The sequence below is a fragment of the Myxine glutinosa genome, chromosome 8 (assembly GCF_964187855.1).
Source record: "Myxine glutinosa chromosome 8, kmMyxGlut1.1, whole genome shotgun sequence".
Lineage (NCBI taxonomy): Eukaryota > Metazoa > Chordata > Myxini > Myxiniformes > Myxinidae > Myxine > Myxine glutinosa.
In genome coordinates, this window is record NC_136268.1 from 46,517,844 (window position 1) to 46,542,811 (window position 24,968).

At 46.6% G+C, this 24,968-nt stretch overlaps 1 protein-coding gene across 5 annotated transcripts in view; it reads right to left on the reverse strand.

The window, feature by feature from the left end:
- The window catches only part of LOC137432449 (uncharacterized), a 74,486-nt gene that overhangs the window by 15,042 nt on the left and 34,476 nt on the right, over positions 1–24,968 (reverse strand). For 4 of the 5 annotated variants that reach the window (XM_068124397.2, XM_068124396.2, XM_068124392.2 and 1 more), the window contains exons 10-17: positions 24,648–24,918; positions 24,224–24,398; positions 13,407–13,544; positions 12,686–13,302; positions 6,683–6,850; positions 1,411–4,987; positions 1,147–1,250; positions 821–942 (exon numbers count right to left, since the gene is read on the reverse strand). In XM_068124397.2, coding sequence (XP_067980498.2) covers positions 821–942; positions 1,147–1,250; positions 1,411–4,987; positions 6,683–6,850; positions 12,686–13,302; positions 13,407–13,544; positions 24,224–24,398; positions 24,648–24,918 — 5,172 coding nt within the window. The remainder of the gene's footprint in view (positions 1–820; positions 943–1,146; positions 1,251–1,410; positions 4,988–6,682; positions 6,851–12,685; positions 13,303–13,406; positions 13,545–24,223; positions 24,399–24,647; positions 24,919–24,968) is intronic. The other variant, XM_068124394.2, reaches the window with a different exon arrangement.

Here is a 24,968-nt window from a genome sequence, read left to right on the forward strand (position 1 = left end):
ACTATATATAAGCTAGGACGTGCCCGTACGTGGGTGCCCGTTCCTTGCCAAAAAAAAAAAAAAAAAAAAAATTGTGTAGGGGTGTGTGTGTGTAAACATCCTAGGGCGTGCCCGTACGTGGGTGCAAAAAAACATGCGTGCAAACAACAACAACAAAAAAAAACTTTGAAACCACGTGGCAGTAACGACCACAGAACCCCCCCCCCCTCTATTTACATGAATGGTTTGGTCCATTCGCAACGACCACAGAACCCCCCCCTCTATTTACATGCAATGGTTTGGTCCATTCGCAACGCCAAAGCGAACGGCTAAATCGCCATAGCTCGGTAAGTACTTGTCCGATTAATTTCAAACCTTGAAAAGGCACATCCTCGGGTCCCCAGCAATATACCTGGCAAGTTTAAAGTATATCGGACCCGTGGTTGTCGAGAAACAGCGGTCACAGACAAACAAACGTACAAATGTACAAACAAACAAACACACAGAGATTACTGGAATTATAGATAGATAAAGCCATGTACCACGTTTCAGTTGAATATGTTAAAGGGTATGGGAAAAAGTCTGAAAACCCACAGGTGGGACGGACGGACGGACGGAAAGCAAACCTATAGTCCCCTCCGGTGAAACGGTAAGGGCCTAATAAGCAATCACAACTTTAGGACACATCATAGAGGTATTGTGTTTTTTTTTTTTTTTTTTTTTTTTATAGAGGTATTGTGTTTAAGTAAAAGGAAATAGTATTAAAACTGTATCTAGAGTATGGTGTAAAGTTTCAGTAACAATATCATACTACGCTGTTGTGCTTTCCTCTTAAACATACCTCAATGGGAGCATCTCTCTCACTGTCTGGGCTACGCAGACCTCTGTTCTTTCCTCTGCGCTCGCTCTCAATTCGGGGACGACCCGGGAGCAGGACGACCTGGCTAGATAATCGCCGCTCTGCTGTGGGGTCAATGGTAAAGTGAAGTAGCTCTGTATAGAAATTCACCCTCCCTACAAGCATCGAAGTTTTACGGCTGTCAATTGCAATTGTACTTTACCGTATTCCCATAGGATATCAGTTTTATACGTATATCGCAAAAGATTGCAAGGACATGCACAACTGTCATCACCACCAACTGGGCTTCATTTCCACAGTCTACCCACCATGATCCTCATCACTGTTGGTATCATCGCTTGTGGTGGAGTCTGCATGAGGACGTTTCAATACTTGCTGTGGGCTAGTACTTCCTCCATCTCTCATCCGCTTCCTGTGAACAATATCACAAACATCACTATAATGCTGTAGTTGATGAAAATTTAAGTTTTTGTGTTTTGTTTGTAATGTCCAGCATTGTGTCCACATTCAGTAGGATAATTTAAAAGTATACATAATCAGTGCGATATGAACAAAAATCAGACAAAAATTACCTTTTTCTTTCCGATTCGTCATCTCGAACTCCATGCTCAGATTTAATTTCCTCTCGAAGATGTTCTCGCCGGCCACTCCACTCATCATGTCCTCTTTCTCTGCCTCGGTCCTTCTCTCTTCCTCTCTCTCGGTCCCTCTCTCTCTCTTTCTCGAGCTCCCTCGCTCTCTCTTTTTCAAGCTCCTTCGCTCTCTCTTTCTCCAGCTCCCTCGCTCTCTCTTTCTCCAGCTCCCTCGCTTTGCCTTTATCCAGCTCCCTTGCTTTGCCTTTATCCAGCTCCCTCGCTTTGCCTTTATCCAGCTCCTTCGCTTTGCCTTTATCCAGCTCCCTCGCTCTGCCTTTATCCAGCTCCCTCGCTCTGCCTTTATCCAGCCCCCTTGCTCTTCCTTTATCTAACCCCCGTGCTCTTCCTTTATCAGGCTCTCTCGCACCTCCTTTCTCTGGCGCCCTCGCTCTGCCTTTCTCCAGCTCCCTCGTCCCGCCTTTCTCCAGCTCCCTCGTCCCGCCTTTCTCCAGCTCCCTCGTCCCGCCTTTCTCCAGCTCCCTCGTCCCGCCTTTCTCCAGCTGCCTCGTCCCGCCTTTCTCCAGCTGCCTCGTCCTGCCTTTCTCCAGCTCCCTTGTCCCGCCTTTCTCCAGCTCCCTCGTCCCACCTTTCTCCAGCTCCCTCGTCCCGCCTTTCTCCAGCTCCCTCGTACCGCCTTTCTCCAGCTCCCTCGTCCCGCCTTTCTCCAGCTCCCTCGTCCCGCCTTTCTCCAGCTCCCTCGTCCCGCCTTTCTCCAGCTCCCTCGTCCCGCCTTTCTCCAGCTCCCTCGTCACGCCTTTCTCCAGCTCCCTCGTCACGCCTTTCGCCAGCTCCCTCGTCCCGCCTTTCGCCAGCTCCCTCGTTCCGCCTTTCTCCAGCTCCCTCGTTCCGCCTTTCTCCAGCTCCCTCGTTCCGCCTTTCTCCAGCTCCCTCGTTCCACCTATCTCCAGCTCCCTCGTTCGGCCTTTCTCCAGCTCCCCCGTTCCGCCTTTCTCCAGCTCCCCCGTTCCACCTCTCTCCAGCTCCCTCGTTCCACCTCTCTCCAGCTCCCTCGCTCCGCCTCCCGCCAGCTCCCTCGCTCCGCCTCTCTCCAGCTCCCTCGCTCCGCCTCTCTCCAGCTCCCTCGCTCCGCCTCTCTCCAGCTCCCTCGCTCCGCCTCTCTCCAGCTCCCTCGCTCTGCCTCTCTCCAGCTCCCTCGTTCCGCCTCTCTCCAGCTCCCTCGTTCCGCCTCTCTCCAGCTCCCTCGTTCCGCCTCTCTCCAGCTCCCTCGTTCCGCCTCTCTCCAGCTCCTTCGTTCCGCTTCTCTCCAGCTCCCTCGTTCCGCTTCTCTCCAGCTCCCTCGTTCCGCCTTTCTCCAGCTCCCTCGTTCCGCCTTTCTCCAGCTCCCTCGTTCCGCCTTTCTCCAGCTCCCTCGTTCCGCCTTTCTCCAGCTCCCTCGTTCCGCCTTTCTCCAGCTTCCTCATTCCGTCTTTCGCCACCTCCCTCGTTTTGTCTCTCTCCAGCTCCTTCAATCTGTCCCTTTCCAGCTCCTTTACTCTATCTTTCTGCAGCTCCTTCACTCCGTCTCTCTGCAGCTCCTTCACTCCCTCTTTCTGCAGCTCCTTCACTCCGTCTTTCTGCAGCTCCTTCACTCCGTCTTCCTGAAGCTCCTTCACTCCGTCTTCCTGCAGCTCCTTCACTCCGTCTTTCTGCAGCTCCTTCACTCCGTCTTTCTGCAGCTCCTTCACTACGTCTTTCTGCAGCCCCTTCACTCCGTCTTTCTGCAGCTCCTTCACTCCGTCTTTCTGCAGCTCCTTCACTCTGTCCTTCTCAAGCTCCTTTCCTCTGTCCTTCTCAAACACCCTCAGCCTGTCCTTCTCAGACGACCTCAGCCTGTCCTTCTCAAACGGCCTCAGCCTGTTCTTTTCAAGCAACCTCAGCTTGTCCTTCTCAAGCGCCCTCACTCTGTCTTTCACAAGTTCCCTCACTCTTTCTTTCACAAGCTCCCTCTCTCTGTCTTTCTGAAGCTCCTGCTCTCCATGTCTTTTGGTATCCTTTTCAGGCTCTGTCTCTCTCCTCATCACCTTCTCACTTTCATTGTTGTTCTCCTGTTCCCTCCATATATCTTTTTCACGATTTCTCCCTCTGCCTTTCTCATGCTCCTTCACGATGTCCTTCTCAAGCTCCCCCTCACTGTCCTTCTCAAGATCTCTCCCACTGCCTTTCTCAAGCTCCCTCTCATTGCTCTTCTCAAGCTCCCTCTCCCTGTCCTTCTCATGCTCCCTCTCCCTGTTCTTCTCAAGCTCCCTCTCCCTGTTCTTCTCAAGCTCCCTCTCCCTGTCCTTCTCAAGCTCCCTCTCCCTGTCCTTCTCAAGCTCCCTCTCCCTGTCCTTCTCAAGCTCCCTCTCCCTGTCCTTCTCAAGCTCCCTCTCCCTGTCCTTCTCACGCTCCCTCTCCCTGTCCTTCTCAAGCTCCCTCTCCCTGTCCTTCTCAAGCTCCCTCTCCCTGTCCTTCTCAAGCTCCCTCTCCCTGTCCTTCTCCAGCTCCCTCTCCCTGTCCTTCTCAAGCTCCCTCTCCATCCTATCCATCTCACGCTCCCTCTCCTTCTCACGCTCCCTCTCTACCCGGTCCTTCTCACGCTCCCTCTCTACCCTCTCCTTCTCACGCTCCCTCTCCACCCGGTCCTTCTCACGCTCCCTCTCTACCCGGTCCTTCTCACGCTCCCTCTCCACCCTGTCCCTCTCTACCCTCTCCTTCTCACGCTGCCTCTCCACCCTGTCCTTCTCTAACCTCTCCTTCTCACGCTCCCTCTCTACCCTGTCCTTTTCCACCCTGTCCTTCTCCAATCTGTCCTTCTCACGCTCCCTCTCCACCCTGTCCTTCTCCAACCTCTCCTTCTCACGCTCCCTCTCCACCCTGACCTTTTCACGCTCCCTCTCCACCCTGTCCTTTTCACGCTCTCTCTCCACCCTCTCCTTCTCACGCTCCCTCTCCTTCTCACGCTCCCTCTCCACCCTCTCCTCACGCTCCTTCTCCTTGTCCTTTTCACGTTCCCTCGCCTTTTCCTTCTCCCTCTCCTTGTCTTTCTCACGGTCCCTCTCCCTGTTTTTCTCGCGTTCTTTGTCCCTGTCCTTCTCCCGCTCTCTGTCACTGTCCTTCTCACGCACCCTGTCCCTGTCTTTCAGACGCATCCTGTCCCTCTCATGCTCTTTGTCCTTCTCATGCTCCCTATCTCTTTCATACTCCCTCTCATGCTCCTTGTCCCTCTCATGCTCCTTGTCCCTCCCACGCTCCCTATCCCTCCTACGCTCCCTCTCCCTTTCCCTTCCACGCTCCCTCTCTCTCCCATGCTCCCTCTCTCTGTCATTCTCATGCTCCCTCTCCCTGTCCTTCTCATTGTCCCTCTCTCTGTCCCTCTCACTCTGTCTTTCCCGTTCTCGCTCTTTTTCTCGTTCCCATCCTCTATGCTCTCCCTTCTCTGGAACCCAGGTACCTCGATCCCTTCTTTCTTCTCGTTCACTTCCACGGATCATCACACGTCCAAGCGGAGATACTTGGTTCAAGTTCTGCCCAGGCTCTTTAGAGAAGGAGAGAAGTAGCACAAAATTATGTGGAAACAATAATTGGATCCATGGGGTGAAGGATGCATTTACACATGCAAAAACACTCTCAATAGTCTGCTTTTTGACACTCTCCACCCACATGATACACATTATAAAGTTCAAAGTACTGCTAACAGTGATTCAGTGAAGTAATTATTTATTTTATTTACACAGCTCACAATGTCTTGTTTATGGCTTGGGCATAAAATCGCAGAAATTACATTTACAGTAAAGGAAAAATTCACATGGATACTGAGATTCAAGCATGTGTTGTGTGGCTGTCGAGGCACAGGGCTCTTGATATCAATAGACATAAATCTGTTTCCACTTTAGTTTCACAAAAAAACAATCTTAAATGTAAATTTAGGGATCATACGATATATGAGCTCCTTAGAAGTAAACCTAGCAAATTTAGGGGCCCCACATTCAGGGCCCAATTCAGTCAAGTGAACAAAAGTAATCCTTCGAAATGAGGATTTAACCTCAATGCCATATGCAAGAAGAAGAAGAAAAGAAGAAGGACACCGTTGGTTTAATGCCATTTTTCAACAAAATGGTTGAAGTTAATACAAACATCAGGAGTTGAATGGGAATGTTTTGAGTGTACGGTAACTGCACTTCCTGGCGTTGATGTTAACAAAATAAAGGCTTAATAGCCTAATAACAATATAGTTTTTAAGGGGATGATTTGGGGCAAAAGTAACCACGTCTCTTGCAGATAAGGAATGGGGGGGGGGGGGGGGATGAGGGAAGACCCAGCTAGCTACATCAAGAAGAAAAGGGGGCTGGGATACCAGGCAGGCAGATCGGCAATGAGAAGGGGAAAATAAACCTTTACTTTGAACTTTGTATGATCGAGTTCAAAAACATTAATGCCATGAATATTAAAATCTAAATTTGGTATGAAATTTACATTTTTTATTTGTTGTCTTTTTATATGTCGTCCGCTTTGTCATCTGTTTATATCTGTTGTAGGGTTTGTTTCGAAAATTAGTGCCCCAAATTTTTAATGCTACCTCAGTTTCCTAGACCCCGAGAAGTACTAAACCACCATTCAGGGTTTTCTTCTTCTTTTTTTCTGCCAATGTCAAAGCTGTATCTCAGATCTGGCTGGGACTTTCAGAATGAAAATTAGCATCAGTAATGGGAATACAAATGTGGGTTAACGATTTTTTGACCTTGACTTAATTTTAAATTTCAAGACCTATTTATATAAAATTTTACATTTTCTCGCTAAAACTCGTCTAATTTTTGCCCGATCGGAAGAACATTTCGCTCTCTAGATAGTATTGAGCAAGGTGCATTTACACTTGATTTTCATCATACCATCAGAATTTCTGTACAACCATTAAGGAGATAGTGTGACGGACGGACCCGATTACAATATCAACCGTTTTTTTTTCAAAAAGCGTGGGAATAAATATAACCCCCAAATAATCCCTCCCCCTCTACCTCACCCATCTTCACTCTCCAAATTTCCTCCATACACACCATAATGACTTCACATCATGGAATCAAACATGATGAAAAAATAGCTAGTGTCTGCCGAGACATTAATTTTTTTAGCAATTTGGAAATAAAGTTCTCCAATGACGAGATGCGTCCCTTGGAACAAACTTGAAAGAGAAACACTTACGAGAATGCAACCAGCACCTTTGTTAATGACAAACCTCGATCGCTGTGCCGGGGCACCCCATCAATACGGGCACCCCGTCCTCTCCGACCTTCTGGACCTTTTCTCTGGAGTTCTCGGTTGTTCGGAAATACTACATCTACACTTCGTGCTTCGTGCCACTCCACAGTACGCTCCCAGCCATCGTGATCTCGCCGACGAGGTCCTGGTATGCAAAAACGCATTGCTATTACAGCCAACATTGCAAAATATAACATGATAGAGCATTTAACAGGGTAGTCTCGCTGAGGTATATAAATTACAGAAGATCTGAGATTGTAGTAGATCTCACGCACTCCAACACTCACTCAATGACACACGTACCGATTACAATAGCCTCACCAATCCCTTTGGGAATGGCTTCGGCTCATTACAATTATACTTACAAAATGGGAATATCAAATTAAGACAATCACGAAGTTCAAATGCACACACAACAGAACACACACGCACACACAGATCCTGAAACGAGCCCTTGGAACAAAACTCTGAGAACAGAACTTCACAACTCAGCCCACGAATCATAATCCTTCACCGAAGCGGGGGTGGATACTTCGAGTCCTAGAAGGACTCTGTTCCACATTCGAAAACACACCAACACACACACCAACACACACACACACACACACACACACACACACACACACACACACACACACACACACACACACACACACACACACACACACACACACACACACACACACACACACGTGTTTGATTGGCATGTTTAGATTCCTCGTCTGAATCAGTGGCTAATGATGCTCGGATTAAAATCCCATATACATGCCCATCTATATAATAATACCGTAAGGACTCGACTTTGTTATCCCTTTTACGCCGCACCCAGTGACCCGATGCCCACGGCACTAATGGATTTACGATCTACGAACCGCGCTCTTTGTTTATCACGTACAGCCAGACTCGAAAAATCTGAATTAGTCGACTTTGGGGCCCAAAAGTATCCGATTAACGGCCGATACGACGCCATCTTTCGACGCCATCGTATTGGCGTCTGCTGGGCGAAGGCGATGCGAGCCGTCCGCTGATTGGACAGTCGAGTGGTGTCATTAAATAATGGGCCGTGCTTACTGCTTACTGATATTGATCTGAAACTTGCAAATGGGCATGTATTGCAAAGCAATTTTCCTTCTTATATTGTCCAAGTCTAAAATACACACCCACACACACACATAAATCAGCTGATCGTCAAATCTGCATTCCCTACAACCAGTGATTACAGGTTTTTAAAAATGACTTTTTGACGTATTGACTCAACGATGTAAATAGGAAAGCATTAATTTAATTATTTCCTTCTTATTCTGTAAAAGCTGCCTCGACGGTATACTGTGCGATTGCCCAAAGCAGGTTCTTATTTTGACAATCGTTAGTCGTACAATAAATACTTACGGAATATTAAATGAAAAAAAATGTTTCTTTCTTGAATATTTTAAAGCATTTTGTTTTTCATTCCACATGGTGTGTTTCTTCCCTCCCTCTGTGGACAACCAAGTGCCGGCTTCCGGTGGTAGTATAATCCTCTGTAGCAGTGTAGGGTTTTATGAGCCAATGATTATGGTGCGGCGCATGTCGAGTCACAGCAGGATTTTATGAAACGCCATTTGAAGTTGTGAAAAAGGTCAGAGTACCTGCTAACATGTCAAGCTACAGCAGGGCGGCGCAGGTCAGTTATAGTTAATCAACGGATCAATGAGAATGTCCTTTACTGTACGTACTGTACTTTACCACATCGGTTAGAAACGCTGCCGCAGGAGATCTCCGATGGTCTTTACTTTAGCTTCTGTTTTGGATTCGGTTCCCGCCTCCTGATACCTCGCAGGTGTGACGTCGCATCAGAGGACGTTAAGCCAGCTGTCTCATCTGATTGGACAGTCGAAGGCGACAGCAAGCCGTCCACTGAGTGGACAATCCAGAGCATGCATTTGTGCCGGTGTCGGCGATCGTTGTTCATATATGCACTCTTCATTCTCATCTTTCTTCCTAACTCTTACTCGGACAAGCAAATCCCCTATGCCATCCATAATGGTACACTCTATCCATACACCACATCCTCCCTTCCGTGGATGTTCAACGGGTTTCGGCTAGTTGTCTACTAATATCCTCATCATTCAATTGTATAGCACGTCTTTTTCCTGCATGTGATTTAGGGGAGAGGGAGGTGAGTTGAGCCATGGGGTAAGTTTAGTCACCCCCTACGCCTACAGGAAGTGCCAGGATGGAGAGAGCTGAAAGGTGGTGCCATCTATTCATAAGAAGTCAAATACTTTGCTTGTTGATGTAAGAAAAAAGCAGCTTCCGACGAAGAAGAAATAAGCAGCAAAGAAAATACGTCGGGGGTGGCTCAACTTACCCTCCTCTCTCCTATATACAAAAGCTCCACTACGAGATTTAGATCACAGTATACAGGCAAACAAGTATTAGAATCAACTAGAATGCCACTCAGGAGAGCGCATACTCCCGCCGTGGGTCAAGTTGCAATAATACTGTTGCAGTTCTTAGAACCTTCACTTTATCAAATTTAGTATTAAAATCCCTTATAAATAACCCCTGTGTACATTTCCCTTTAATTGGCTGTTAATTGAAATGAGTGCACCTTAGCTAGTCCATGTACAAGCACGTAGCCAATCATAGGACGTCTCCATATTTATATCGTTATTCTGTGTTTCAGATAAGGCTGTGTGTCCAATAGTCGATCTTACGTTGCACCAAATCAAATAAGATAGATCCCCCTTTCGATTGCCCCAAAGCCTACACTTTCAACCGCATTCGCCTCCATTGCGCATGTGGTCAGCTAGAAGAAGAAGGGCGTTGCCCGCCCATCGTCATCAGAAGGTGGAGCCAGGAAGCCCTTGCCGACCAACCAATAATCAGTGGGTTTGGCTTGAGAGGGTGTGGAGTGAAAGATCGAGCAGGTTCGTGAAGGTTCCAGGGTGTGGCTATATAACCCGTTACGGGAAGCCCCCACCGAGAGACGAGAGAGGGAGGACGAATTGCGAGTTTTGTCGAGGTCGAGGTCGAGGTCGAGTGGAGCGAGCAGGGGCGAGCGGCAGAAAGAGGGCCACGGAGATTGCCCGGCCGAGAATTGCGTATGCAACATACCAACTTTCCCCTGCTATATAATTGTCCGGTGGCGTCCAACGACACGCGGAGCTGTTTGCCGGGTTTTCGCCTCGACCCCAAAGCGTGGATCGGAGCGCGCGCTTGGAGCCAGACCTCGACGCCTACCATCTGCCTGGACCCTTCTCTGCCTTCCCATACCATCCCTGCCATTCCATCCTTTTGTGTACGTGAGTTTGTTCTGTTCGTGTTGTCTGGGTATAAGTTAAGCTTGTATAAGGATTTGCCCTGTGTATCTGCTTCTTCCTCTTCAATGTAAATTACCTTCGTTCCTCCTCTTTCTTTGGGTTCATGTACATAATAATAAATCCTGTTATTTCTTACCTTTGGCTTCTTCTTTCTCATCTGATCGCTTTCGTCCTGTCCCCTATTGAGTATACGTGGCACGATTTCGGCCGACGCTTTATAATCGGGTTAGTCATTGCTAACGGCTCGAACCGTGGACTGCTAAACCGCTCGGCAAAATACCATCTCGTCCGTGGTTTCGAGCGGTACTTGTCTCCCTGTTTTGCGGAGGGATTGGTGAAGGTATTCGGAAGAACACCTTGACCAATAACCCTGATCAATCCCACCTCGCAAAGGAGCGTTACAGGTACCAGAAACGGAGACGGCCAGCTTAACAAGACGAGGGGATTAAACCCCCCTCGTTAATGGGAGTGCCATCCCCCGTTTCCGTAACAATACGTTTTGTTTAACATCCCCTCTCCCCAAAACAATAAATGAAAAAGAAAGTAGGCTCTAACTGTCAGAGAATTTATTTTGATATATCTCGGAATTAGAGGAGAAAACATCATTTAAGAATAAGAATAAAAGCTTTAATGCAGTAAAAGAAAAAAAAATTCCCACAAAAATTCCCCCCAAAAAATCCTGGATCCGGAATAATATCCTGAGCTTCACCAAAAACTAATCATTTCTTCCTTATCCCAAGGGCAATCATCCCACCAACTTTCATCCAAATCCGTTCAGAACTTTTCCAGATATCTTGTTCACAAACGCATGAACATACTGTTGCGGTTCTGAGAAAGTGTACATATTTGATTAATAAAGCTTAGAGGTTCTGCCCCCATAGTTAGTCCACGAGCAACACGTAGGTCACCTTAGAACGTTAGTTATTTCTTAGTATATGTGAGATAAGGCCATTTCCAATAGTGATACCTGCGTTGTGTAAAATAAATAAATAAGAGTAGGCTCCGTTCATTTTGCAGCCCTCCCTCCAATTGACTCCATTGCACACCATCCAGTCTGCACCCCATGCCCCATTGCGCCCATCCAGTCTGCACCCCATTGCCCCTCGCATTAGGATGCTCAAACGAGCCCAAATGCCACGAGGTAAGGCCTGGAAAAGGGGCGGAGCGCAAGGGTGGGGGTGTGGCCACGTCAAGCAGACATCAAGGGCGGAGCCGGTAAGACCCCAACAACCAACCAGGGCTCAGTGGGCATGGCTAAGGGGCGTGGTGAGAACGTGGCTGGGAGGTTCCAGAGGGTTCGCTGGGAAGCGCTATATAACCGCGCTCACAAAGCCCTTCCAGAGGACTCGCGTGATAAGGACTCGCTGGGGGAACTTTGATGGTGAAAGGACTCGCAAGTGAAGAGCGTCAAAGGACTATTGGGAAAAGCGCTTTGTGAAAGGATTGTCACGTTGGCACTGGTGGAAGGACTCGATGGGTGTTTGGCTTTGGGGCTTGCTGAGACCGCCAGTATGACCGCCTAGCCGGTTCGTTTATTATGTACGCGGCTAAGCCGTGGAATAACCGCCCAGCCTAGCTCACCTTTCCCATATAATTGCCCGTTCCGCGCCAACGACATGCGGAGAGCTTGCCTGCCGTCTACCATCTCCTTCGTGGTACGAGTCGGGGACCGGAGCGAGCTGTGGACATCATCCCTGGACCTTCAACCCCGACCATCTACATCCCCGTGTGAGTGTGTGTGTGTGTGCGGGCCCGTTTGTCTGGGAATAAGTATAAGACTGTTATTAAGGCTGCCCTGTGTATTCTGTACTTCTCCTTCTTCCTGTGTAAATAATTAATTAATTACATGTTCTTCCTGTTTCCTCTTAATTCGACCGTCTTTGTGATTTCTCCATTGGGTAAACGTGGCACGATTCAGAACCGCTCCAATCGGGTTAGTTCCTGTTAACGGCTCGAATCGCGGCTCGCTACCGCTCGGCATTCCCATCTAAAACCGTGGTTCGGGCGGGAGTTATTTCCTTGCTTCACGGCCGACGTTAGTAATTAGGTAATAAGAATTCGGATTACGACCCTACCTAACGTCGTCCGGAAGGAACGTCTTAGCTCCGGATTCCGTCGGCTAGTAAAAGACAAGGGGATTCATCCCCCCTTGGTAAAGGGAAAGGCCGACATGTGAGATCCGCAACAATACGAACACACACATACGTGCGCGCACGCGCACGCATGCACACACACACACACACACACACACACACACACACACACACGCACGATCGAATGCATTACTCCCTGGCGGGAGTAATAAGCGAATGAAATAGCATAGAAGAGAGAATCGATGAGGTTTTACATGTTGTCAGGATCTACAAGCATAGCATCAGCATACAAAAGCATGAAAATTCAACACCACTTCAACTTGTTTTAAAATGAATTATGATCATTGGCAGGTCTCACACTTCTGTATCCTTACATGTCCATATCATTCCATATCTGCCCATTTCATATACTGCCATTGTTTGTGAGAACATAAAAATGAAGGGAGAAGACATTTATTTAACATATATTGGGTACAAAAATTATGTTGTGTATAAATGAGAGAAAATTAAAAAACAGTGATATCATTAGCGCAATCAAACAATGTGCTCACTGGTAAGCAAACAAAGGCCCAACCAACTCACCATCACTTCTGCTGTCCTGTGCTTGCTCAGTGGGGCTTTGACATGGTTTCAGCTTCTTTCCTTCATACCGAATGTTATGAGGGGGGCTTTCTTTATGTGAGTATGGCACCTTGTGTGGGGGGCTTTTATGGGAATGGGGACTCAACTTACGAAAGGGACTCAGACGCTGAGAGGGGCTGCGTCTCCGTGGTGACATGGACTTGTGTGAGGAACCATCCTTCCTGCCTGGACTGCCTCTGCCGAACGCAAAGCTTCCTTTTGATCCAGGCACACGCGTGACGTAACTGCTTGTCCGTGGCAAACTACCCTTACGACGAGGGCTACTTTTCTGTGGGGGACTACCTCTGTTTGGAGAACAGTCTTTCCAAGGTGATGATTTTCTTGAGGAATTGTTTCTACGTGACAGGGTGGTCTTACGTGAAGGACTACCTCTGTGAGGCGACACCTCCCTGCGGTGCGGGCTATTTTTGCGTATTAGGGTAGCTCTCTTTGAAGGGCTACTTTTGCGGGAAGGACTAAACTTTCTTGGAGGGCTGCCTCTCTGAGCTGAACGCTCACTTTTAGGACTTTGTGAACTAGAGCTTTTGGAGCTAGGTGATCCAAAGCCTTTGCTTCTCCTGCAAAGCAAGAAATTTACATTTAAAAAAAAAATGGAACTGAATTTTTTTAAATGGAATGAAGTTTTGGTTTTTTTAAACACTAAAACAATAATAAACCCCACCGGCGGCGGGGAGATTGTGTAGAAGGGCTTGGCGAGTGGCATCGGCGATGGCGAGGTGGTGAGGCCGAGCGGCGATTTCGGAGCTGCTGCCTTGGTGGTGAATATGTGCTTTGCAGATACAAATTTGGAGAAGAGATCCTTTGGGTGATAATAGCACACATTACATGTAAGTACAGTGACAGTGATGATTACAATAACAAGCACCAATCATTCAACAGGAAAAACAATTTTTTTTTTTTTTCAGTTTGAGTTGATATACAAGTCATCAAAAAATATATTTAGGAACCGATACCACTTTCAGTGAAGATTTAATTATATTTTAAAACATCTGAATGCCAAAATCCAAATTCTGTTACATATAAACATCTTTACCAACTCGTGAAAGGAATTCTTATGTGTTTTTCTTTTGTATTTATTTAAAATTTTATCTTGATTTTGCGAGGGGAATTTTTGGTGGCTCTACCATTTAATAAATAAATACAAGTAGCATTTTTGTGCATATCCCAAGTTGCCTCAAGGATATTAAGAATCAATCGGAAGGGGTGGACTGCCTCAAAATATAGACCACACCAGCTATGGCAGACATACATGGAATCCCCATATATGAGTCCAGGAAATTTCTGGTCACGTAGGTCATTGGCACCATTTTGTTTCCATCAATTGTTCATTGAATGAGCACATGCCTGTTCGTCATTTAAAAAAAAAATTACAGGATGCACCAATCAATCAGAGAAGGGTTTCAAAAAATGCAGATTCCCCACAGATGCCAGAAGGAAAAAAATTGGGAAAACAAAGTTATTCATCTGAGATGTAAACCGACTTTAGGGTCATTTCTGTGCCATGTAAGTTATATTCCGGTGTGTGTGTACATTAATGTGTTGTGACGTAACCATGTTGCAATTGGTAGTTTGGTATGACTCATAAAAAGACATTAAACATCATGAAAATATCACGAGATCATTTACGACATATCAAGTACATCCTGGTAAAATTGCTCATAAGTAAACAAGTTTCTGTGTGTCTGTAACACAAGTTTGTATATTCAAATTCGTCCAAGTGTTGCAGTTACCATTGATTAACAACATGTCATGGCCCATGACAGAGTTAATTCCAAAATAATTCAGGATCTATTTGCCTTCGGCATCACATTGTAGTAAACCAGTATATGCATTGAGAAAAGCAAAGGATTCAGAAGAGTGGGAGAAAAGGGAGGAAACATGGAGAAAACGACAACAACACCAACAGGCATTTTAAGGCCATTTTCCCTGCTAGAGTGGGGGTTAGCCTTGTGGGCCCCATGACAATCTTCTCCATTTTGCCCTACTTTCTGCATCTCTCCTTGTTAACCCCCTTGCCCGCATTTCTTCTTCCACCACCTTTAGCCAAGTCTTTCTCGGTCTTCCCGGTCCTCTACTTCCTTCTACATTCATTTCCATCACTCTTCTCAACCAGTCACTTTCATCCTTCCTCAACACATGACCAAACCATCTCAACCTGTTTCTCTTCACAGCATCCATCACAGGCTCTATTCCCATCTACTTTCGCAATTAATCATTTGTCTTCCTCTCTCTCAACGACACTCCGCACATCCACCGAACCATTCGCATTTCCACCCTTTCCAGCCTTCGTTGCTGCTCCACATTCATTACCCATGTCTCACTCCCATAAATCATAACACTTCTCACACATGCAGAATACACCTTTCCCTTCAGCTTCAACGACACTCCCCTCCTCGTCAGTACGCCACTCAGTTCCCGAAACTTCTTCCATGCACATCTCACTCTAGCAACCGTGGCCGAGTCTGATCCACCTTATCCATTCAGCATGTCCCCTAGGTAGCAAAATATTTTCATACCTTCCAGCTTCACGCCATCTCCAAGATCCAACTCAACATTTCCTCCATCTGTAGCTCCCTCTGTGCACATCTTACACTTGAATGTAGCTGCCACACTGGTTAATGACCCTCTCAGACCACTACATTTTTGATGAACCCACTCAGCACACATTGTACATTGAATGGAGTTTACTCAGACAGCCTTCCTGCACACAGCACACGGCCACTTCCCCGTTCTTTCCACCTCACCACATGCTTTACCACTTGCCATCACCTTCATTTTTCCGATATTCACCTTCAGACCATTTGTCTCCATACATTCCTTCCACTTGTTCATCTTCTCCTTCAGTCCATCCATACTTTCCGCAATCAACACCAGATCATCTGCATACAACAATTCCCAAGGTAAATCCTCCTTTACATTCCGAGCCTGAGCACCTCCATCACAGCTACAAATAGTAGTGGACTTAGTACCGACCCCTGATGTACTCCCACCTTCACCTCAAACTCACTACTGTTGCCGTCCTTCGTCCTTACAGCTGTGCGCGCTCTCTCGTACATTGCCATCACTACTCTGATCAACCATACCTCCACTCCTAACCTCCTCAATGCCCATGTCACAACTTTGCGTGGAACCCTATCGAATGCTTTCTCCAGATCAAGAAACACAAGAAACAACTTCTTCCTCTTCTCCATGTACTTCTCCTGCAACTACCTTCCAATAAAAAGCACGTCTGTCGTTCCTCTTCCTGGCATAAATCCAAACTGCATTTCGTCGATCTTCACTTACTTCCTTATCCTCCTCTCCAACACCCTTTCCAATACCTTCATTCCATGCTCCAATAATTTTATCGCTCGATACGAGCCACAGTCCAGAGGGTCACCTTTCCCCTTGTATAGAGGGACGAGGGTACTCAGTTCCCAATCCTGTCACAAATTCCTGCCCTCACTAATTGCTGGGAAGGCAATGTCAAACCACCAAGTATCACCCTTGCCAAAAAGTCAAGGACCTTCATTCAGGTAGAGCACAAATCAATTTTTTTTTTTGTATACAGGATCGAGGCTCGTGAAAGAGCTAACCTTCATCACATAAAAAAAATCAAACAAACACACAAAACATATAATAAGGGTTGCGGTAGACAAGATGGGGAGAGAAGGGGAAGCACACAAACACAACATTTGAGAGCAGAGACATCGGGAGATCTGTGAGAGGGAGAGGGCTTGGGGGAGGGAAGGGGGGAGGGAGGGGGGTGGGAGAAGAATAAAACATAAGGACACTGCAAGGACTTCCAGGAAAGAAGTTGGTATTTCAAAAAGGTGGATCTGGGGTGAAATTAGCAGGCGTAGAAAAGATCAAGGTTTTGGATGGGGGAAGATAAGAGATGGTGGTGAACAGCTGTTTTAAAGAGTAATAGGGCGTTTTAATCACCGTATACCGTTATAGGGTGATCTTATCCAATCAATCAATCTTCTAAAGCTCCTTCTCTTTTTTCACTCAATTGTTATCTTTTCGAATTCTCTACTCTCTTGATGGTGTGCACATCTGGTGCGGATGGTGTGCCTCCATTTCTGTCACTTTCTTTCTTCCACATCTTTCAATTTATGGCATTCTGTCACTACCTACAGTCACGTGAAAAAGTAAGTACACCCCATGGAAAGTTTTGAATTTTTCAACATATTTCAACATACAGCTATTTGATCTTCATTTCAACAATATTGATAGATAAAGGTGATATAATATAACAAATATCATGAAACATTTACATTTTGTAGTCCATTGTATAATTTAAATAAACATAAATGCAAATTTCGCATGTGGAAAAAGTAAGTACACCCCTACATTTACCACTACTTCCAATACCTAAAATTAGAATCAGGTGCACCAGCTCAGGTGCAAATGATTAGAACATCGTTAGAGAGGATCTTGGAGGAACCTGTCTTATTTAAACCTCAGACATTTCGTTTTTTTTTTTTGGTTTTTTTTAGTGTATACTGAATCGAGGCTCGTGAAAGAGCTGACAACCGCGAGGGAAAGACAGTACAGGGGGACCACGAGGGAAAGACAGCACAGGGGGACCGCGAGGGAAAGACAGCACAGGGGGACCACGAGGGAAAGACAGCACAGGGGGACCACGAGGGAAAGACAGTACAGGGGGACCACGAGGGAAAGACAGCACAGGGGGGCCGCGAGGGAAAGACAGTACAGGGGGACCGTGAGGGAAAGACAGCACAGGGGGATGATAAGACAGCACAGATAAGATGAGATGAGATACGAGAGATGAGCCCCGAGAGAGCACGCGACGCACGAACGAAGTCCTTGGAGAGCACGCGACGCACCAGCACGCAGCAGCTTTAACCACAGCAGCTTTTGGCTTCGACGGCAGTTACACCAGCCGCGAAGGAACGCGCCGTGCGAGACCGATCAAGACCAGGGCGGCGGCGGCTGCTCCCTCCCGGCCTGACCGTGCTCCGGTCCGAGCTGAACCTTCCTCTCCCTCCAGCCATCCACCTCCTGCCAATCCTGTCATCATTGCCCGTGTAAGTGTGATTGTCGTCTGTCTTTCATGTTGTCCCTGGGTATAAGTTAAGCCTGTTTAAATAAGCTAGTGTGCACTGTGTCTTCTTCTTCTTCCATTTATTTTCTTATCCTTCTTCCTCCTTGGTTACTTTTGAGTGTATAAATAGTGGTAATAAATCATATTTGTTCCTCCTACGTTCTTCTTCTTCACATTCGGTCGCTTTAGTGATTTCCAGATTGAGGTACGTGGCGCGATTCGGCCGACGCACATGAATCGGGTTTAGTCTTCGGTAAACGGCTCACGCCGCAGTTCGCTTCGCTCGGCGCAATCCATCCATTACGCTGCGGCCGTGAGCGAGGGGTGTTTCCTTGCGTGCCGGGAGGCGCTGGTATTTAGGTCATAGGACGGTTGGGCCTAATACCCTACCCAGCGCCAACCGGGCGTGACGTCATACCCCCGGGACCACGTCGGTCAGTCATAGAAGAGGGGATTAATCCCCCCTCGATAAAGGGGAAGAAGGCCGACGTGAGATCCGCAACATTTGGTTTGGTTACTCTTTAACCAGTTTGGTTACTCTTTGTAACCAGTTTGGTTTGTAACCAGTAACCAGTTTAGTTACTCTTTGTTGTTGAAGTGTGCGGCGTCACCATGCCTAGATCAAAAGAGCTCTCTGAGGCCTTCAGAAAGAAGGTTATAGATGCCTACGAGTCTGGGAGGGGATTTTAAAATATCTCCAAACAATTTGAAATCAATCATTCAACTGTCTGGAAGATCATCTACAAGTGGAGAAGATTCCAAACAACTGCCAACTTGTCCAGGCAAGGGCACCCCAGCAAGTTCAGCCTGAGAGCAGACCGCAAGATGCTGAAAGGAGTCTCTAAGAACCCCAGAATGTCATCATGGGACCTACAGGTAGCTCTTGCCACTGTTGATGTCAAAGTGCACGAGTCTACCATTAAAAAGAGGCTGCACAAATTTGATCTACATGGGAAGTGTGCCAGGAGGAAACCTTTGCTGTCCAGAAAGAACATCAGGGCAAGACCAAAGTTTGCCAATGAACACCGAGGCAAAGACCAGCACTTCTGGAACAATGTGCTCTGGACAGATGAGTCAAAGGTAGAGCTATTTGGCCACAGTACCAGAAGCCATGTTTGGCGAAAACCAAAGACAGCATTTGACCACAAGAACCTGATACCAACTGTAAAGCATGGTGGTGCAAATATTATGGTTTGGGGCAGCATTGCTGCATCAGGGCCTGGGCAGCTCACCATCATAGAATCCACTATGAATTCTTCATTGTACCAGAGGGTGCTTGAGGATAATGTGAGGCCATCTGTCGGAAAGTTTAAGCTCAACTGAAGGTGGACCTTGCAACATGACAATGACCCTAAACATACCAGTAAATCCACCAAGGAATGGCTGAAAAGAAAGAAACAGAGGGTTCTGGAATGGCCAAGTCAAAGCCCGGATCTAAATCCCATCGATATGTTGTGGGGGGATTTGAAACGAGCTGTGCATGCAAGAAACCCCTCAAACATCGCACAGCTGAAATAATTCTGCATTGAGGAGTGGGCAAAAATTTCTCCCAGTCGATGTCAGAGACTGGTAGACAGTTATAAGAAACGCCTACTTGAGGATGTTTCTGCCAAAGGGGGCAATACCACCTTGTTACGGAGTCCTCTACAATCTCCTGGTCTCGGTAACCTCCAAACCCCGAGAGGAACCCCGGCAGAAAAATATATTACCCTGTGTTGAAAACAATAGTGAAACCACACCAATGATTATAAATGAACAAACTTGTATTATAAATCACACACAGGTAATACGGTACAGCAAATGGCCATTACGAGTGCACTCTATATATATCCCTTATATAAAGTCAGGTCACTCACGGCACGGCCAGCGAGTGCAAGGACACTCCTCAATGTCTCTATGACTTTTCCCAAGGCGAATGGGATTCGCTCCAGCGGTCGATGGAACGAAATCCGGTCGAAGCCCGAATCTCTCTCTCCAGTCGATATCCGAAGCGTGTACAGTGGGCAAGGGTGCTCTTCCCGGCAAACTGCACAACAGCGCCCTCCAGAGGCGCACCTTCACCACTCCCTCAGCAAACCGCAACGTAATTGGAAACGAAGCGGTCGCACCCACTCATTCCCGACAGACGGTAGGATGATGAAGATGACACGAAGCAAACGTTCACAGGTGTCCGAAGCACGGGGTTCAAAATGGCTGATGGCTCTGGCTTGAGCCGATGCGACGAGGCAAGGATTCGTCGGAATCTCAGCGCCCCAAATCTGTCTTCGCAGATTTCTCCACTCCAGCGAATATTCGTATCGCCGGATGTCCCTTCCAGGAACTCAAAATCCCCTCGCGGCTGTCGGTAAACCTGGCTCGTTACAGAGCGCTGACGTCACCGTCCTCTCCGACTTTGCGCGCGCTGCTTCTTCCTCTTCACCTCATTGTCTTCTCCTTCGGTTTCCTGTTTCACTTACAGTTATCCTTTTTAACTTTTGATAACCGTTCGTGAATAATAAACCTTGTGAAACTAATAATAATACATAATATCAGAAACATGTCCAGTGGGTGAAAACCACAATAACGGAAGTCACGAATCCGTAACACACCTATTAGAGTCAAGGGTGTACTTACTTTTTCCACATGCGAAATTTGCATTTATGTTTATTTAAATTATACAATGGACTACAAAATGTAAATGTTTCATGATATTTGTTATATTATATCACCTTTATCTATCAATATTGTTGAAATGAAGATCAAATAGCTGTATGTTGAAATATGTTGAAAAAGTCAAAACTTTAAATGGGGTGTACTTACTTTTTCTCGTGACTATGTCTTTCTTCTACTCGCTCGCTCTGTACACCACAAAATAGGCACTTGGTATGATCCTTTACTTGCATAAACACTTCATTTTGCCGCAGTTTCTGCTCCATGTTTTAAGATCAAATAAATCCTGTCTGATTGGACGCTTATTCTGATGCATTGGAAGAATGAAAATAAAGCAATAATAGTTCGGTCCAGAACCTCGATTCCGTGACCATTTTCTGGCTAGTAAGGTTTGACGATTGATTTGACTTCTATGGACCTTGTAAAAAAAAGTAGCACCCATGTCCCTTCCAAAAATCCCGGCATTTTCCCCTAAAGGCCCTAATCCAAGATGGCCACCGGCGCCATCTTTAAAAATAAAGTTTTGAACAAAAGCACATAGAATTATTTAGAAATGCACTTTTTAGGGTAAGTCGACCATGAGGATCCCGAATTTGACATTAGTTTTACGTTACAACATCCTTTTGACCTAGGAATCCAATATGGCCGTCATCTGGTATAATGGTCCCAATGGACAATGTGTCCATAATTCATGTAGGTTGACCTTATGGAATGTCAAGAAACTAGAACAGGCCAAGACAAGGCAGATAAAACGAGAGGTCGAGGAATGCCAAGCTCAGTCTTTGTCTATGTCTGAGGCTTTGCCACCAGCTGCCGATCCACTTGGAAAGCAGATGCGATCGAGCGTTCAAGGGCTGATACATGAAAAAACAAAATGTGTCTGGTGCTGTAAACCGGAGTCGCCCAAGCACCCAGAAACAAAGCTGTCCCTGATTTCGTACGATCATGCATGGGCGGCTTTCAAGAGCCACACGGTGGTCCTGGAAGATCAGAGCATGCAAGATAGAATCAACTGTTTGATCGATTGTGCAGCTGATCAGCCCTACGCGATTGAGATCCGATATCACAACAAATGCTGGTTGAAATATGTACGTTGTTACCAGAAAATGAGTGAAGATGACAAACTCCCACGCATGCACAATGTCAATATCCGTAAAGCTCAGACTATCTTCTTTGACCACACCAGAACAGTTATCTTTGAGGAACATGAGCTAAGGTCACTGCAGAGTCTCCTCAAAGACTACAGTTCTATCATTTCTCGGTATGGCTTCCCAACACCCAGCGTCCTGTCTTCCTTTATCAAAGATATCCTAACCCGAGAGTTTGAGGGCAAGATCGGCTTCCACACCCGCCCTCAGAGGAACCAGAGCGACCTAGTCTATGATACGTCCGGGGGTGGTTCCTATGTGGAAGCAGCGCTCTCCTCCATCGGTGTCAGCAGTGAGCAACTGGTGCGCAACGTGGCCGAGCGGCTCAGGGTTGACGTCCAGTCAATCAAACACATCCCATAAGGTGTCATCTATCATCCTTGCCTGCCATGGTGATGCTGAACGTATCATATGTGTGAACGACCCATCCGATGCAACATACTCAACTAAAGATAACGAGCGAGACCTACGAGTACAGGGTAAGGCACATATCCCCAACACCTACATGAAATTGAACGACTCCTTCCCTTCTGCCCAAGCATTCAAAACATTGCTGTGTAGCATGAGCAACAAGGGGCGACTGCAAAAACTGATATGCAACTACGTGACAGACCTTGCACAGAGTGTTGATGTTGAGATGGTCTACTCTGTCGGCTCCTACTGCACCAACTTGTTAACCCAGCAGCCAATGGAGAACTACAGCTTTAACCAGTCAGAGGCTGATACTGTCCTCTTCTCCACATACGCAGTTCTCCGCGAGTCAGGCTACAGTGGCCCCGTTGTAATTGATGCCGCTGACACCGATGCCTATGTCGCGGCAGCAGCCATCTCGCACCAGCTCCCCGGATTACTCTATATAAATAGGAAGAAGGAGATGGTCTTCTGCCGTGGCCTGGTGACTGACGAGATGGCAGACTGCATTGTGCAGCTGTGATGACAGGTATGTATGACATTGTATGACAGGCTGTGATGCCAATTCAGGTTTCTACGGCAAGGGTAAGGAGTCGATGTATGACCGGGTGACGAAAAGCCCTGTGGCCCGGCGGCAGCTGTCACGGTGCGGAGATAGCATTGACCTCGAGGAGGAGGTTCTAGAGGAGCTCTTCCAGTTCACAAGAGATGTCATCTGTGGTGACAAAAAGAGCAGCACCATGGCTGAGGCCCACGCAGCGAGGTGGACACTGAAGAACAAAGCATTCATCAGTCTCCCTCCAGATGCAGATAGCCTACGTCAACACTGCCTCAACTGCAAACTATTTGGCGTATCTTTCCCACCATCCCTCCCTGAAGCACCACCCCTCGCCACTCGGACATGGCTGGGAGCTGGTAGGCGGTCGCTGTCGCCCTGTCCGCCACACCCGACCTGCCCTCCCGACGCATCTACCTGCACCAGGGACAGCCAAAGAGAGTGGGGAAGATGACAAGGAGGAAGGAGATGATGCTGAGAACAGGGGGGATTCGTCGCTCTGCAGATGATGATTCAGACTACAGTGAGGCAGAATGCTCTGATTCAGACTGACCACCTATCAATCTCATTGATTCACCAGTTTACACAAAAGCCGACATGGTAACTCATTAATGTGTTTCAATTGTGTTGTGGTCAGTTTTCTACAAACCATGGCCAAAAAGTGTAAAATGATTTCTGTTGATATGTCATCAGTGGTTTCATTTGAAAACTGTTCACGTTACAGCCATTAAAAGAATTGTTTTTGAAGTGCGAGTTTAGTTACTTTCATTCATTCATCAATTACTTTAATGCAAGAGATCCCTATGAATGTAGTTTGCATTACATTACGTTTTCGCTCTACCGGATGGTGGCCATCTTGGATTCCTGGGTCAAAATGATGTTATGTCAAACCAATGTCAGATTCGGAATCCTCATGGTCGACTTTTACCATCTTGGCAAAACTTGGATGGCGCCGACGGTCATCTTGGAAAAAATGCCGGGATTTTTGGGAGGGACATGGGTGCTAATTTTTTTATATAACTTCCATAGAAGTCAAATCAATCGTCAAACCTTACTAGCCAGAAAATGGTCACGGAATCGAGGTTCTGGACCTAATATAAGAAATATAATCTTCCTTTTGCACGCATAGAAAGACAGCTTGATTAGAAAACGGACAAATTACGCTTCAATGCGCTACATTCAATGGATACAAAATGGCGTTTAATTGCAAGTTGCCGCTAATTCTAGTATATAGGGATTCTAGACATACTAAACCCTTCCTGAAGTTCATTAATGAGCACCAACAATGTGTTAATTCGCCCAAAACTAACTCGGTTTGCAGAATGTTAGAATCCAATCACCTCGTATTCCTGTGTTTGAACCCATAACATATGGGAGGCTCATTCAGTGTCCTCCTCACTGGGTGAATGTAGCTTATTTGATGTTGCGTATAGGGTGATCTTATCCAAAAGTATTTGTCTCTACATATAAACAAAGGGTTTAACAATGCATCAAATGTACATATGCACAGAATCCACTCAGAAATATTGTGATGACGTCACATTGGTTACCAGAGGTGATAAAGAAGACGTTACAGTTGGAACAAATTACTCCAAGCCCCTAATGGAGACAATTATTAATTAATGATCATAGAAACAGCAGCAGCAGTTTAATTTATCTCTCACTTGCTGCGTCGGAGAGGTGGAGGAGGCGGTGGTGGTGGAGGAGAAGGAGACTGAGACTTCTTTGCACCGCAGGTGATTAAGGAAGCAGGAGGCAATTGCTTTTGAGCAGCTCGCTGTGCCATCCCACGCTTTGAGGTTGGAGACCGCAAAATGTTTGTGGTGTTACGTTGCTTTCCTGCAAAAAGACAAAGTTAGTCAACATTTCAGGTTGGACTGTTCGATTATTCCATCTTCAGAGCACACGGCCATTTATTAAATGTATTGTTATGGAGTCAAGGCTTCATCCTTCCGGCGTGTGCAAAATACCTATTAGACAGTATATTTGCATCTTGTACATTTTAGCATTTTGTTAAATGCTTATATATTCATCCAGGGTAATAGAAAATTATTGCAACAGATAAATAACTTAAAGCATGATAGTTACCTCCAGGCGGAGAATGCTTAGGTTTCCTGCTCTTCATTGCAAAACCCGCCTTCGGACATTCTTTGTGATCCGAAATATCTGGTAACGGGGACTCTGACCAGCGACCAGCACCAGAACGCCGTGCCACTGGTGACCCTGACCAACTCCTGAAATCCTCAAGCTTATCTTGTGCGGTTCGCTTGGAGGGTGCAATAACCATTGCTGTGCTTGACAATACCTTCTTTGCTTCAACCGCCTGTTTCGTCAAGGTCATTTCTTCTCGGGCACCACCCTGCAAATAAATATTCAGCCTGTGAAATTCAGAGGCTCAAACAGTTTGGA